The sequence below is a fragment of the Schistocerca piceifrons genome, chromosome 5 (genome assembly GCF_021461385.2).
Source record: "Schistocerca piceifrons isolate TAMUIC-IGC-003096 chromosome 5, iqSchPice1.1, whole genome shotgun sequence".
In the NCBI taxonomy this organism is placed as follows: domain Eukaryota; kingdom Metazoa; phylum Arthropoda; class Insecta; order Orthoptera; family Acrididae; genus Schistocerca; species Schistocerca piceifrons.
The window spans coordinates 230,918,877-230,936,858 of NC_060142.1; the positions used below are offsets into that span (position 1 = coordinate 230,918,877).

General features: G+C 38.2%; 1 protein-coding gene across 2 annotated transcripts in view; it reads left to right on the forward strand.

Moving 5' to 3' along the window:
- LOC124798448 (high affinity cAMP-specific and IBMX-insensitive 3',5'-cyclic phosphodiesterase 8A) overlaps positions 1–16,193 on the forward strand; it is a 1,735,971-nt gene extending 1,719,778 nt beyond the window's left edge. For both annotated transcript variants that reach the window (XM_047261866.1, XM_047261867.1), the window contains exon 20: positions 14,957–16,193. In XM_047261866.1, the coding sequence (XP_047117822.1) occupies positions 14,957–15,120 (164 nt within the window). In that variant the 3' untranslated portion in view covers positions 15,121–16,193. The remainder of the gene's footprint in view (positions 1–14,956) is intronic.
- Positions 16,194–17,982: the final 1,789 nt, after the last annotated feature.

Genomic DNA, 17,982 nt, shown 5'->3' on the forward strand with positions numbered 1-17,982 from the left:
AATCCCTGCAATTTTGAGTCGATTGTGCGTCATAACCTTTAGGGATGATTTTCTCAAAATTGCGGGTGTGTTGACCCAAAATATCTTAGATTCCTTCGTTTTAGGTTGTACACAAGCGACCTGCAAAATTTGAGCCGAATCGGTTGGCTGTGTCTGAGGCCTTCCCCTTGTAAGTGGGTATGAAAAATAAAGCCTAGGACTAGTAGTACACCATGGTAAAAGGATGCAGTGAAATTCAAGGTGTTAATTATCAGGAAACCTTCGCACCAGTGGCCAAGCATGCATCTGTTAGATGTGTCTTGTCTATGGCAGTTCAAGAGAACCTGGAGATCGACCATGTTGACATCACTACTTCTTATCTCTATGGAGAATTAAATGAAGAAATTTACGTCATTCCACCAGAAAATTTTGCAACTCCTGGAAAAGTATGGAGGCTGAAGAAAGCTGTTTATGGACTCAAACTGGCTGGTAGGAATTGGAATCAAAAAATCGATTACATGTTAAGAAAACTGAAATTGAACAAATCAAACACTGATCCATGTATCCATTTTCACAGAGATGGCACCAAACTAGTCATCATAGCTCTATATGTTGATGATAATGCTATTATTCTCAAGTGACAGATTTTGCATCAATTTCAAAGTTATTTGGAGGTTTTTTTTTTTTATAAAAGATGTTGGGACAGATAAGTTAATGCCTAGGCATGCAAATTACATGGGATCATTCTGGAGAAATGTGGAGTGAGTGAATTCAAGCTGTTGTCAACACCACTTGAACTTGGTTTGGACTTCGAAGCAGTTGAATCAGGTGATATCAAGGTACCATATCAAGAAGTAGTAGGATGTTTTCTATACCTACCCCAAATCTCCAGACCTGATATGTGTTTCACTATAAATCTCATTAGCAGATATAAACATTGTTTTAAAAAGATTCACTGATTTTTCAGTAAAAAGATTGTTTAGATGTTTAAAAGGAACTATGGACTAGAATTTTCTTGAATGACAGACACTCTCTAACTGGTTCTTGCATAAAATTGCAAAACTCTTTAATTTTGTGGTCTAGCAGGAAACAAAAAACTATTGCACTTTCTACTTGTAGAACTGAATATATGGTCTCGGCGTCAACTGTTCAAAATTTTACTGTGATTAAGACATCTTATGTTTGAGGTAGATCCAGGAAGTGTCATTAAGGAATTTACAGTATGTTGTGGTAGTGAAGGAGCCATTCAGCTACCCAAGTATCTACTGACTCTGAGCGACCCTCTATCAACAGTCTTGTCTGCACACAATACAGATATCAGTATAAAATTTTCACTCTGTAGCAAAGTGTGTGCTGATATGAAACTTCCTGGTGGATTAGCAGATTAAAACTGTGTGCTGGACCAAGACTCAAACTTGGGACCTTTGCCTTTTGTAGGCAAATGCTCTGCCAACTGAGCTACCTGAGCACCCGAGCTACCTGAGTACAACTCATCCTCACAGCTCAGTTTGTAGAGCACTAGTCCACGAAAGGCAAAGGTCCCGAGTTTGAGTCTCAGTCCAGCACTCGGTTTTAATCTGCCAGGAAGTTTCACATCAGCACACACTCTGCTGCAGAGTGAAAATTTCATTCTGGAAACATCCCCCAAGTTGTGGCTAAGCCATGTCTCTGCAGTATCCTTTCTTCCAGGAGTGTTAGTTCTGCAAGGTTCACAGGAGAGCTTCTGTGAATTTTGGAAGGTAGGAGGCAAGGTACTGGTGGAACTGAAGCTGTGAGGATGGGTTATGAGTTGTGCTTGGGTAGCTCAAGTGGTAGAGCAGTTGCCCATGAAAGGGAAAGGTCCCGAGTTCGAGTCTCGGTCCAGCACGCAGTTTATCTGTCAGGAAGTTTCAATACACAGCTATGTACCTTTGAAGAGTGTAGGTGCAATTTGTGTTCCACGTTCCTGTATCTTCTAATTGATCACACTACAACCCTTCACCCTCACATATTTTCCTTTATCTTTCGGGTACCATACATACGTCGTTGCATCTCATACCTAACAACCTTCCTCCTGCCTCCTTTTCCTTATTCAAGCATGCACCTTACTGACCTCACACAATCCAGTTACACATGCGACCTTCTCTCTTCATACATATCGACCCACTTTTCTGCACCCCACTTTGTTATCATCTTTGCATTTACTTTTTCACTTTGATATCATTCCATTTTCACATTTATTTTAGTTCATTTTTGTTTTTTACTATTGGTCCTACTTACTCAGCTTCCATCTTTTTTCACTATACTTCATGACTTTCATCTTTTTTCCATTTTTTATGTATCTTAACATGATTTTATGTAGTTTAATGCATTGTTTATCCTCCAGTATGGATCTATCTCCATCCATTTGCACCAACATAGAAATGTTTCCCTATCCCTAGCCAAAACCTAGTCCCGCAAACAGTTCCTATGCTGTTGCCTAACTCAGGGGATCCCCCAGTGGCATGGCTATGAAATTACTCATCTCTATCTGCAGTCCTTCCTTCCATAATGGCCTCTATTTGTTCATATTCCATCATTTCATAGCCCTCACCAATCTAGTTCTGCAAAGCCATACCAATCAGGCCCAAACCTCCTTTCACTATCTCCTCTCTATCCATAAAATTCTCCTACTCTGCAACACCAAATTCCTACATCCCATCTCCCAGACTGAAACCCTTGCCCTCCATGGTCTATAGAAGCATCCAAAATACCACCTCAAAAAATTGTCCAGTAGCAAAGTAAAGTTAAATCGTACAGCATAAATATCTGGGAGACCCCAAAGGGTAGTTTCTGCTACCTATTTGGAAATGTTCCTCCTGTCCTCTGCACCCACAAGCACCTTTACTTCACAGAGTATGAGAGCTGTGTATGGAAGTGTATCTGTTAAGTGTAGTGTAGACTAGTTTACAGTAGTGTTGTGTTCATGTTGGAGATGCTGAGAGAAGAACAATGTGAAACCTGGTGCTGGCACATAGCCTACTCCTCTCTAGGAGCACCAAGGGGTCCACCAAGATTAATATCCCCATGCAGCAGACTGATCACCATTAAAGGTATTGCATGCCCTCACTTCACAAGAGGTTTGGAATTTAATCCAGGACAATGACACAAAGACTGGTGATCTAGGACTGTATGCCACCACCCTTCCAGTCCCTTCTACCATAGAGACAAAGGGAAAATTGTCAACTCCACAGACAGTCACCTATCTATATAAGCCCAACGGTGCTTATATTTGATGATCTGGCAGGAACTGGTGTATCCACTTCCAGCTGTCCAATCTGTTCACATCATTCTCCCAGCTTGGAATACCACTATCCACCACAACTGTAAGAGCCTTCATAAAACCTCCCCTGCCTCCCCTCACAGCCACCAAACCATGCTCTGCAGGCCTACCACAGTTCCTGCACCCTCATAAACTCCTTCCCACCACCATGCAGAACTCAGAGCCTATACAGGTCCAGTACATAGTCATGAACCTGTCCTTCAGAAGCCTTATTATTCAAAGGCCTTACATTTTGCCCAACTCCCAAATCATGCTGGTCTCATTAAAGACCTTCTCTCCGTCTCCCAGTCCCAGTGGAGACACTTTTTTGCCACTAAATGTACCAATCAAAACCCAGTATTGAACCCTGCCTGCCTCAGTTTATTCCTCCATCCAACTGCAATCCACACCCACTGTCCCCATAGCTCTCTCTGTTAACTTTCCAGAATTTCCTAATTTTGAACCTTACCTCACCATCATTCCCTTAATCCCTCAACATGGAAACCAATGCCACATCCACAGAAAGAACCACAATCCATGACCTAAGAACTGATCCCAGCCTGCTAACAATGGTTACACCACTGTAGTTAAGAACTGCAGGCATTACCTGGCAGAGGACTCTATCAGATGTCAGCTGTCACCTTCAAGCCCTGCCAGAGTCACCCCATTCCAGAAACTTATTTTATTTATTTATTTATTGTCATCCCAATGATCACATTTGTGATATAGGATTTGTCAGGATACATTTCAACAACTATATAATATCTTTACAATTATTTTTTTTTCTATGCTGAATTCATATGAATCTATCTTATGTTTAATACAATATACAACTAATAAGTGTTTTATAACATAATTTCTTGTGTGCTTGACAGACCTATTTCTTGATGCTGTGATTTCATTTGTCACATTTATGATATCATATATTCTTATACAGTTGAGCAGAGCTATTCACTTATACTGTAGCGACATTTGTTAAGCATGTGGTTCTTAATCTTCTTATGTGCTTGACAGACATATTCATTGATGTAAATTTATTTGTCACATTAATTTAAACATATATTCTTATACAGTTGTGCAGAGGTATTCACTTATGCTGTAATAACATTTGTCAAGTGTGTGGTTCTTTATATTCTAATACAGTTGACCATAGAAATTCACTTACACTGTAATAACGTTTGTCAAGCATGTGATTCTTTGTAACAGTTTTAAATTTATCTTCATTTTCCAGCTCTTTGATATGTTTTAGTGCATTAAAAGTTTGATGCCTTGATTACATACGTGTTTCTGACTTCGTGTCCTTGTTACAGCTTGTAAGTGGAGATCTTTACACTGCCATGTATTGTAATTATGGTAGTCTGCATTGGTTTTCATTTTGTCCTGATTTCTTTTGATCTTCAACAGACATTTCAGAGTGTATAATGATGGAATTGTTGTAATTTTCAATGCTTTAAAAAGGGGCCTAAAGTGTGTTTGAGGTGGGCTCTGGGTCGTTATCCAAATAGCACATTTTTGTAATTTGAAAACCTCATTTAGAAGACAGTTTGTTTTTCTCCAGAATACTATCCCATAGGAGGGACTGAAAATAGCCAAAATATACTAATCTGGTACAGTTATTACTACAAACTCTTGAAATTATTGTAAATACAAAACATGCTGAATTTAGTTTTAGTGCTAAGCTCAGCACATGGTCCTTCCAGTTTATTTTCTCATCAATGTGCATACCCAGGAATTTTGCACACTGTACTCTTTTCAAGTTGTTTGCCCTCCATGGTGGGATTAAGGTCATCATGTTCACTTATTTTTCCGTATTGCACATGATTAGGTTTTTTTTTTTTTTTGCATTCAGTGTTAGCCTGTTTGCACTAAACCATTTTTGTATATCTTGTAGGACATGGTCCACAGTACTGTGCAATGACTGCTTCATATCACTAACTATTAAACTAGTATCATCAGCAAATAACATGATTCTAGCTTTTCTCTCTGACCCCTGAATATCATTAATGTAAATGAGGAACAGCAAGGGGCCTAATAAACTTCCTTGGGGTACTCCTACTGTGACCTACCTTGGATCTGATTTTAGTTTAATTTTTTGGTTAATATTTAGTGCTGTAATTTCAACCACCTGCATCCTCTTTTCCAGATACGTCTTAAACCACTTTTTTATCGATCCTCTGATGCCTATGGCTTCAACCTTTTCCAAAAGTGTGCTGTGGTCAACAGTGTCAAAGGCTTTTGACAGATCTAGATTTATCCCAACTACACTTTTTCCCTCTTCCAATTTACTGATTATTTCTTCTTTGTATTCCAGTACAGCTGTTTCGGTACTTAGCCCAGCTTGAAATCTATGTTGATTACTGTTTATCAGATTGTGGATATTAAGATAATGTGTGCCTCTATATTTTGTTAGTATCTCTAAAACCTTAGAGAAAGTTTGGAGAAGTAAGACAGGTCTGTAGTTTTCTATTTTAAGCTTATCACCCTTTTTCAACAGGGGAACGACTTTGGAAATTTTCAGTTGCTGTGGAAACACGCCCTCAGCCATTGACAAGTTTTCTATGTGCGCCAATGGTTTCGCTATTTGATTAGCTGTTTTCTTTACTAGTATTATTAGCACCTCATGTACTCCAGCTGACATCTTGGACTTCAGACTTTTAATCACTTTTAAAACTTCCTTTTTGTTTGTTGGGACTGCCATCATATTGCTGGCTGCCTTGGGTGCTGCTATCTTAATCTGCTCTCCAAAATTCCTGCTTAATGTCTGGGGTATATTTAAAAAGTAATTAGGCATGGCACATTTATCTGTCATTTTATTCTCCTCATCTTTTAGAATAATTTCCTTATCTTTGATAGGTACCCCAGTTTCTTTTCTCACAATTTCCCCACTCCCTCATCTCTGAATTGAGTTTTTTCATGTTTTCACATGATTTCTTAATGCTAAGAGTCATCCAAGAACTTGACTTTATGTGTCCAGTAGACTTGATTCTGGTCAGTTTCTTTGGAAAACACATCTCAAAGTTCATCATATAATTCGATGCAAATACGCTATATGCCTCATCTGTACTTGTCTGTTTCATAACATCTAACCAATTTTCATTTTCTAAGATACTTAATGAACTAATGACAGCTTTCCACAGAGAAGTTTCTTTTGTAAATATTATTTACACCTTTATCTTCCTTTGACCTTAAAGGGATTTCAATAGTGAGAGCATTGTGGTCAGACAATCCTAAATCTGTTTGTTACCTTTATGCCAGTTGTTGACATATTTGAGAAAATGTTATCTATGAGTTCATTGGAGGTCTTTGTTATTCTAGTTGAATTGTTTTTATGTGGTGACATGTTGAAACTCTTTAATATGCCCAAAAACTGCCTTTTTTGTTGACTTTCAACTGGAAGATTAATATTGAAAACACCGCAAAGAATAATCAAAGTTGTTTTTTGAAAAAGTACTGAGCAACAATACTAATTTATCAAAAAAGACTTCTATGTTTCCACATGGTGACTTATACACTGTTATCACTATGACTTTTTTCATCAGGCTACATAGCTGACAGCACCTGCTTCAAAGAACTTTTCAATACTTAAGTTCTCTGCTTAACATCTCTTTTTAAATTCTAACTCTTGTCTAAGTCAAATACCGACTCCACCACCTTTTGCAATTTTCCTACTATAATGATTTGCCAGCTTAAATGGATTAATATGAATACTACTAATTTCATGGTCCTTACACCAGTGTTCAGTAATACACAAGACATCAGCTTGGGTGTTCAAGTTCACAATATTTGTTCTTGAGGCCCTGCACATTTAGAGTCATAATCTTTAGAACAGGGGAGTGAGCACATGGTATTTCTCCTTTCCTTTAACACTGTTAACTTGGAGTTTTCATTAAGGCTGTATACCAAAAATCCTGTTGTACCACAGGTTTCTTGTTTCTGTTGATTTTCCTATTTGAAATGGATGATGCTGATTGATTGTTTATACTAGCTGTGGCAGCTGATGACATTTTAATATTAACTACAGCAAATGTTGATGTTTTTAGTGCTTCAGCAAATGTTGCTCTTATTAAGGTTTTCATTTCTTCTGCTTCTGCCCTCATTTGGAGTGGGATTTTAGGGAACTTTTCTATTGATATATGGCTTATTTCTTCTAGTATCTTTTCACCCATCATCTTTTTTCCATAATAGTTCTTCTGCTGTCCATGCCTCGTGAAATGATTTCTCTCTGAGCTGTTTGCATCCACAAAAGTTGCACACTTAAAAGCACAGCAGATCTTCCTACATTTATTATTCATTGACTTTATTTCTTTGTTTACACATGATTCCTCGATCAGATCATGTCTATGTGGCACACTTACAATGAGAGCCTTTAAATTTATATCTGACAGCTTTTTTAGAGTTGTTTGAAGTGCCCTTGTCACTAGTTGGCTTTCATTTTTGTATATGTCATTTGCTCCATCAATTAGCACACAGTATGTTCTAGTCTTAACTAAGTTTTCACAATTATTTACTATTTCGTTAAGGGGAGTGCCAGGTTTGACAATGTCTGTTACTCTAAATTGGGACTTCTGACCATTTATTATTTGTGCCACACCCTTCGAATGACTATCACCTAATACACAGACATAATATTTGTTGTTCTCCAAGTGCCCTCGGCCCATTGGCTTTATAGTACACTCTGAAGAAACATTTCTCTCGTTAGAACACACAGATGATCTAGATTCACTTTCACATTCACCTGTCTTATTTTTTGAGTTCACATTTCGTCCTGTCGTGTCTTTATCACCTGTTTTTCATTGCACTCTATTTACTGACGATTTCATTCTATCAGAAAGATTTTGTTCACTATGAGTAGAAGTTTTGTTTGCAATGAGAATTGCTGGTATGTTTTCATTACACTCATTTTTAGATCACCTCGTTTCTGTTGGTTCATCAGTTCCTCTAACTTATTTACGTAACAATTTGCAAGCACAAGGTCTTGCTGAAGCGATGCAGTAACAGTTTCTTCTATGCAATTATCATATCTTGACAAAGCTACCATTAGTAGATTGCAGCATTCCATGCCACAGTCACATTTTGTGTCCCATTCTTCTGTTCCTCTGAAACACTTTGCATGAATCCATTTTTGCGACACTGCACATAACCTGATACCTATCGCGATGTAGTTATTGCACTTAATACAATTTATACTCGATATGTAGCCATTTTCCGTGGAACTGTTTATACACACTTCCATACGTGACGCCATCTTACTTGCAACCTACATCCTTCACTTTCATTTTGTTGATGGAGCATCCAGCAGCATCCCCAGTTTCTTGTCAAATCCTAACATCCATCCCAGAACCTTTCCCCTGATAACCCCTACCACTCCCTGCACTCCAGCCTTCTAAATGCTTCCTAAACTTCATAAACCCAACCAGCCAGGACACATGAGTGTGGCTGGTTACTGTGGACCAACACCTCCAACCTGTTACCTTTAACCTATTTTCCTATATAAAAGACACCAACTGTTTCCTCCACTGACTCTCTACAGGTCCTGCTCATTTACCACCTGGCACCTTCCTTGTCACTGTCACTGCCACATCCCTCTACACTAACATCCCCAATATCCAAGACCTTGCCATTATTGAACACTGCCTTTCCCAGTGCCTGACTGATTCCAAACCTAGAACCTTTTTCCTGGTCACCATGACCAATTCTGTACTCACCCACAATTAATTCTGCTTTGAAGGTATGACCTACAAACAATGGAGCAATAGGCACCCACATCGCATCATCCTAAGCCAACCAATTCATAAGCCATGTAGAGGAATCCATCCTAACCACCCAGAGTCCCAAGTCCATCACCTGGTTCACTTTCATTGATGACATCTTCATGATGGGGACTGAGCTTGAGAACACTCTGTCCACTTCCCTCCAGAACCTCAACACTTTCTCCCCCACTCACTACACCTAGTCCCCCTCAGACCAACAGTTCACCTTTGTCGATGTCGATCTCTACCTCAGAGGTGACTACATCAGTACTTCTGTAAACAACAAACCTACCAACCACAAACAATACCTCCATTTTGACACTCATTCCAAATCAAGAAATCCTTTCCACACAGTCTAACCATCCAGAAACAGATCCCCTGTGTCTTGTCTCACCAGTCACCCACCATCCGCCAAATAACCCAGTGCCTGATCAAAAATGAACACTTCTCTTGTGATTCAGTACCACACAAGACTGGAGCAACTGAATCACATTCTCTTCCAGGGTCTCAAGTACCTCTCATCATGTGCTGAAATAAGAAATACCCTCCCTACCCCTCCCAGAGTGGTATTCCATCATGCTCACAACCTAAGCAATATTCCTGACCATCACTACTCTACCCCTGCACCAAACTCCTTGCCTCATGACTCATATCCTTGCAATGGACCTAAATTCAAGACCTATCCCATACATCTTCCCACTACCACTTACTCCTATCCTGTCATAGACATCTCCTACCCCTTCAAAGGCAGGGACACCTGTGCTAGCAGGCATATGATCTGCCAACTTAGCTGTAACTACTGCACTGCATTCTACATGAACACAACAGCTAACAAGCTGTGTGTCAACATAATAGGCCACTGCCAAACTGTGGCCAAGAGACAGCTGGACCACTCAAGTGCTGGACATGCCCCACAATATGATATGCTTCACTTTAATGACTGCTTCACAGCCTGTGCCATCTGGATTCTTCTCACTATCAGCAGCTTTTCTGACATGTGCAGACAAAAATGCTCCCCACAACATATTCTTTTTTCCTGTGACACCCCCCCCCCCCCCCCAGCCTCCATCTTCACTACTCTCTGTCCTCCATCTGCCTATCCTCTTTCCTGCCCCTCTAATATCACCCCCCAAAGGGGACAATGAGACAATGAGGAATCAAGACCAACGTTGGTAAAGTTGTATGCCTGCCTATGCTTGTAATACTTACATATAAGTCTGAAAAACCAGACATTGTTGACAATACACAGCTGCATGAAATAATTTGAAATTAATTCACTAATTTCATGTACTCTGGGTTCAAGTACTGATCCAGCACAAAGCACTATCGGCTAATAGATCTATACCTAAAACAGCTCATGTTAAGGAATCCACATTCAGAAAATTAACTTCAAATTATTTTGTATGACTGTGGATCATCAACTGTGTCTCTTCTTTAAGACATGCATGTAAGTATCACAAGCCTAGGCAGACAACAGATGACACCAACATTGGTCTCGATTCTTCATAGTGTAATTCTCTGTCTTGTGTAAATCCAAGTAAAGTTGCAAGTTTTAGATACTGAATTCAGTGGGCTATGGTATAAGGATGAAGACAGTGTGTCTTTGGATGCTTTGGACAGTCGAGGGAGCATGCACCAGTAGCTGAAGTGGCTAAAGCGACCTTTTGCAATAAGTGGGAAATCTGAGTTCAAGTCAAGCACAAATTTCATATGCCACTATTGGGTAGTAAATATGTACCTAATATAGCTGATGAGAAACTCACATTCAGTGAATTAATTTTGAAAATTATTTTATATTTTCAGTCCTGGGTCACACAAATAGTGTCAGGACTAGTTTTGACCTCTTAGCAACTTACAATCAGTTGATTTGTTTGTGAAGAGAGAAAAAAGGAGGTAATACAATTCTAGGAAACTTAATCACAAATTCAGACTAACTTATATGGGAAATAGTATTTGCTTTTTGAACCAATCATCTCATGATGACTTGCTGATAAGTCAAAACTGATTATGATATTATTCATGTTGCCTGAGGCTGAAAAATAAGTGAAAGAATTTTGCTTACAAGATTGTTGTTGTTGTGGTCTTCAGTCCTGAGACTGGTTTGATGCAGCTCTCCATGCTACTCTATCCTGTGCAAGCTTTTTCATCTCCCAGTACCTACTGCAACCTACATCCTTCTGAATCTGTTTAGTGTATTCATCTCTTTGTCTCCCTCTATGATTTTTACCCTCCACACTGCCCTCCAATACTAAATTGGTGATCCCTTGATGCCTCAGAACATGTCCTACCAACTGATCCCTTCTTCTAGTCAAGTTGTGCCACAAACTCCTCTTCTCCCCAATCCTATTCAATACCCCCTCATTAGTTATATGATCTACCCATCTAATCTTTAGCATTCTTCTGTAGCACCACATTTTGAAAGCTTCTATTCTCTTCTTGTCCAAACTAGTTATCGTCCATGTTTCACTTCCATACATGGCTACACTCCATACAAATACTTTCAGGAACGACTTCCTGACACTTAAATCTATACTCGACGTTAACAAATTTTTCTTCTTCAGAAATGCTTCCCTTGCCATTGCCAGTCTACATTTGATATCCTCTCTACTTTGACCATCATCAGTCCCCAAATAGCAAAACTCCTTTACTACTTTAAGTGTCTCATTTCCTAATCTAATTCCCTCAGCATCACCCGACTTAATTCGACAGCATTCCATTATCCTTGTTTTGCTTCTGTTGATGTTCATCTTATACCCTCCTTTCAAGACACTGTCCATTCCATTCAACTGCTCTTCCAAGTCCTTTGCTGTCTCTGACAGAATAACAATGTCATTGGCGAACCTCAAAGTTTTTATTTCTTCTCCATGGATTTTAATACCTACTCTGAATTTTTCTTTTGTTTCCTTCACTGCTTGCTCAATATACAGATTGAATAACATCGGGGAGAGGCTATAACCATGTCTCACTCCCTTCCCAACCACTGCTTCCCTTTCATGCCCCTCGACTCTTATAACTGCCATCTGGTTTCTGTACAAATTGTAAATAGCCTTTCGCTCCTGGTATTTGACCCCTGCAACCTTTAGAATTTGAAAGAGAGTATTCCAGTCAACATTGTCAAAAGCTTTCTCTAAGTCTACAAATGCTAGAAACGTAGGTTTGCCTTTCCTTAATCTAGCTTCTAAGATAAGTCGTAGGGTCAGTATTGTCTCACGTGTTCCAATATTTCTATGGAATCCAAACTGATCTTCCCTGAGGTCAGCTTCTACCAGCTTTTCCATTCATCTGTAGAGAATATGCGTTAGTATTTTGCATCCGTGACTTATTAAACTGATAGTTCGGTAATTTTCACATCTGCCAGCACCTGCCTTCTTTGGGATTGGAATTATTATATTCTTCTTGAAGTCTGAGGGTATTTTGCCTGTCTCATACATCTTGCTCACCAGATGGTAGAGTTTTGTCAGGACTGGCTCTCTCAAGGCCGTAAGTAGTTCTAATGGAATGTTGTCTACTCCCGGGGCCTTGTTTCGACTCAGGTCTTTCAGTGCTCTGTCAAACTCTTCACGCAGTTTTCCTAAAGTCTGTCTTTGAGAATAGTAATAACAGTAATAATAATAATAATAATAATAATAATAATAATATGACTTCAAAGTCATAAGAAGTCAAAGGAATCCAAACTGGCATTAGAAAAGATACTAGATTCAATGTGAAGTGTTTAGCTTTTGCGGATGACCTTGCAATCCTCACAAATAATAGAAAAGAAGCCACTAACGCCATAGAGAAGTTACACAAAATGGCACAAAGAACTGGCCTGCAAATCTCATATGAGAAAACCCAGTACATAGAAAGAGTTCCACAAGACAAATTGCCTATTGTGACAACCCGTGGGAAAATCGTACAAGTACCACATTTTAAGAACCTGGGAGAAATCATCCAGCCATCAGGGATCAACCAAAAGGCCAATGAGGAAAGAATAAAAAAACTACAGAAAGCATATAAACTCACGTGGAACTATTATAACAAAAAGTCCATATCCATTAACGCAAAATTGAGGCACTACAACACTGTCGTACTTCCGGAGGCACTGTATGCATCTGAAACAACACAAATAGGTGGGCAAACTAAAATCAAAGAAATAGAGAAACAAGAAAGGAAAATTCTCAGGAAAATTTTTGGCCCGACACAAGAGCAAGGAATCTAGAAGAAGAGACCAACATAAGAATTATATAAATACACAGACAAGATTACGGATACAATAAGGAAAAGAAGAATGCAGTTCTACGGACATATCCACAGGATGAATGAAAACAGAATTTCAAAGCGAATTCTTAAAGTCATCAACTCAGGCAGGGGAAAAACAAAATGGATAAAAGAAGTTGAAGAGGACCTCAGACAAGCACACATAACAGTAAATGATGCAGAAAATAGAACTGAATTCAGGAACATCATCAAAAAACTTAAATTTGATACCACAACACAGAAGAGACCAGGATGCAAATAGACAGCGGAGCAAAAGAAACAACACAGTGAACACATGAAGAAAATTTGGGCTCAGAAAAAACATAAACAATCATCATAAAGGAATTCAAGTTCATACACTCTCTTAAATGGGAATAATCAAAAATAATAATAATAATATGACTTCAAAAGACACATTCTGTTGGACAAGCTACTGTAAAGTCTAAATTTATTTGGATGGGATTTCTTAACTACATACGTGTCAGGGCATCACAGCAAAGACACAGCTGCAGCTGAATTTTGTACTTTACAATAGTCATCAAATTGTTCTTATAACAGTCTGATTTGTAGCTATTTTTTATACTCACCACCCCAGCTATCTGAGCCTTCCTTGCTTTTTGGAACCTTTAAATGCCTTAGGTTTTGAACTGCAAGAGTCCACAGCATGTTGTTCTGTTTATAAGCTTGCTGTCAGGGGATATTTTTAAAATGGTATCTCGAAGACCATACAAACCACACTGATTCACTGTAGTGAAATGTTAAGAAAATTCTCTGTCATACAAAAATACGGGCCTATCTCTGTGAAAGTGCAAACTTTATAAACATTTCATAAAATTGTGATTAATTTACCTTGTTAGAACACATATTTCGTATCAATGTCTCAGTACGCATGGAAGAATTTGTTACAGGTATGTTAATCTTATTTCAAAGGGTGGCATGAATACAACACAACATTTTTTTAAGCTGTTGATTGAGAGAGCAGAAACATGACCTCAACAAGTATGATCACAGCTACTGGCTATGCTGTGTCTGTATAGTATTTGTACTAACACATCTGTAATTGCTGCTAACAGACACATATTTATAATCATACATTATGTCAAGTGAGTGTGTCATTTACAGTGTTTTTCAAAGTAGTGTTTATATGTAATAAGAGGTGTCCATTAATTTCTAGTTTGATGATTCTTACAGTGTTCATTTTGACATTGTCTGTGTGCTTTAATAGACAAATTGAAAGTCTGTGATTTTTTTTAATTGATTGAAATTTCCTAAAACATATACAAGTATATGACTGTAGGTGGACATTAATTTAGACAAATCCAGCAGAGGTTAAATCCCTGTTATGAAATCATAACATAATTTCCAGGAGTCTTTATCAATAATGTATACATGCATCTAAATATGTGAAAAGCAAAAATTCCCATCTGACTACTATGCAGAAGGTATCAGTGTACCGTAACAGCCCTGTTAGTAAAGTAATTCTACCCTCTTTCTATTGACATTGAGAAAAGGTGTATTTTGATACTGAGCACTGTAAAATGATTGTCTGTTATGATTTCAGTTAAGAATCATGTTCACCATGCAACTTGCTGATGAAAAATTAGAACGATGGTTTGTTCACAGAACATGCTACCATTAAATTAGATTAACTGTTTAAGCATGTAATCATGTTTGCTTTTCACTGATGTTCTCTTCTTACTTGATTCTACAGCTTTCATTGAGATGCCTGAGCTGATGAACTACATTGAAACAAACTACCGATTCTGGCAAGAAAAAGAAGCACAGGGTGTAACAACAATTGCTGATCTGAAAATGGAGCCTTGTTCTATTGATCTTGTAGAAGAGGATGGAGAAGGCTCAGTTTCAGCATCATAGACCTCTGTTCTTCACGTTGCTCTTCACTGTCATATTCATTGAGCATGTTGTCCTAAGTAACAACACAAGTTTCATATACCAAATCCGTCATCAATGTTTATAATGTGTTTATTGTCTATTGTAGATAAGTGTTTTATATGAACTTCAAGACATTTCTGTGAGAAAATGCAACAAGTGTGTGAAAATAATGAATGGATTCAACAGATATGTATCTTTGATGTGCTATGAACTGAATATAGCCATATTGTTTTAATGTATGTGTTATTTATTCAAAAATATGTTTAACTAACATAACTGATAAATGTCAAATCCAAATCTGTTTGCCAGTTCCCTAAACTTTCTTATACCCCTGTGGGGAAAGCTCAGGTCAAAGAGTCCTTTTTGACAGGTGTCCTCCTGATTCTCTGGTAGTAAGTTGAAGATCCATTACTTGAGTCTACAGGCTTGCCAAAGCATGCCAAAGTTTCTTTGGATATTATATTATTGCTGTGTATTAGTCTAAATTATATAAAAAATTGGATGTAGTGAAAAACTTTGAGTTTCTGGATTATTGAAGTGTTTGTAGTCTACTGATTAATCCAAGTACTTCCATGGACCTATTGTATTCAGTATTTTCTTGGTGTAGCAGGAAATAATCTAAATTATGAGCATTTATAAATATGTAACTCAATATTCATACAGTACTACCTCTTTATTACTATAAGATCTGAAATCTCATGATGGGGCTCAGGATTAATCTGTTTAAGTTGAGGGTAGTCTCATTAAATATGAAAATAACTGATCTGCAGAATGGCATTGTTTTGGCTGCAAATAATTTAAAATAATACTTTGTTCTTCAAATTCCTAAGTGTGGATTAAGTGTATTCCTTACACCTAAATGTTACATATGTAGTGTTAAACTGAATTTTAAAAATCACACCCAACACAAATTTCGTGTGTGCCCTCAGATACCAAAGAAATATCATGTGGTTGTATGTTTTCAAGAATGATATTAAGAAAAAATTTCAAGAAAAATCAGACTCTGGTGTTTTTGTGTAATCTGTATTGCCTCAACAAATACATTATAAAATTTTACAATGTCCTTTTAACTCATTTTCCCTGTGTCCTTAAATTTTAGAAACAACTTTCTGATATTATTTATGAAAGTGACAACTAGACGGTTCATGCTCATGAATTTTATATATAAATTATATACACAGTCAGGAAAGTTCATAGTTATTTACAGATGTATTATTAAGTGCAGTGCTAGTAATTCATTATTAGTTAATTGTTACTTTTCATCCGCAGACAAATGAGGCACATTAAGTAATGGTACTGACACTGTTTTCTGGTTTCCTTCCATTTAGAGAACAATGTTCCCATAGCTTGTCTTCTTACAGTTCTCTTAGCATGTTCTTGTTGCCCAGACTCCAACTACTCAGTGAAATACTCTTTGTGTCATGCCATGTTTGACACTTGGTGCCAGGTACACTCTTTGAAGTGCGATGATTTCATGTCTACACGCTTGTATTCCATGAAATTTATTTGCTGTCCATATAACAACCAGTTTTTTGACATTATCACGAACAGCTCCTTGGTATTTTCTTTCTCAGTGAATGTGATGATTAGTGGGATCTTAGACCTGGCTTAAATTGCAATCATTATCCCTGTTAATAAGATCTTCTATAATGTTAAGTTTGATAGACTTCTTAATTACACTTTCTAGTGAAATGTAGAATTGTGCATCCTGTCAGAGGAGAAAACCATGAAAAGAAATATGTTTCACAGATTGATAGCATGGGTACAGGCAAACAAATGAACAACAAGGATACAGCAGAAGCCAGGAGAAAAAAGTTTGTTGTAAATGTGGTACAACACCAGCAATGCATCAGCCTGGCTAAAGTGTAGACAATGAGTACATGTAAGACCTCTGCAATCACGTTAGACAAACTTATTTATTATTACAATAAATATGATGTGAAGTATGATTTGCTTTCAGAATCAATAACAGTAACAAAAATAATAATAATAATATCCTTTGCTATAGTGGCATTCACAAAAGTACTCAGAACACTTGGAAAGGGGAGCTGTGTAACAAATACACTCATGTTCAGAAGAAACAGTACACTTTGAACAACTAGAGATAGGATGTTCATATTCACAGGACATGTACATTATTATGTTCTGCACAAACAATTAGCATTTAAACCATGTCGGCCTGCGGGTTCAAGATCAACATCGATATTGCGGCACAACTCCACCTACTGGTAAAATGTGCATGCAGCTCTGGCTGTCACTATAAACCAAAGGTAATGGATCAGTGTGACTTGAGCAGCTGTGCAGGATGCCTTGCAGACATATGCACAAATGGTACCATCAAATCAGTGAGTTTGAGAAAGGGTGCATTATTGGTATGAGAGAATGCGATGCATCCATCCAGGACATTGCTGCTCATGGGAAACAAAGTGTTTCTGCAGTGCAATGGGTGTGTGCAGAAGAGGTCACGGAAGGCTGTAGAACACGATTATATGGACCATGTCACACCACCCAGACCACCCCCCCCCCCTCCCCCGAGAAGGTCAACACCTCATCTGAATGGCATTGCAGGACAGATCTACATCCTCCTTGGCTCTGGTGCAACAGTGGAACAATGTAACACATTTTACACTGTCAAGGGTGACAGGCCTTCACCGTTTATTATGGCACATGTTAAGCCCGCATCATCAAATTCTCTGTCTACCTTTGACGAATGTGCAGAAACATGCTAGACATCAGTGGTGTATGGAGTGGTGTCACAGGACAGGAATGGCATCAGATAATGTTTTCAGATGAATCCAAGTTCTGTTTGCTTGAAAATAATGGCCGCATTTTGGTCGCCACAGA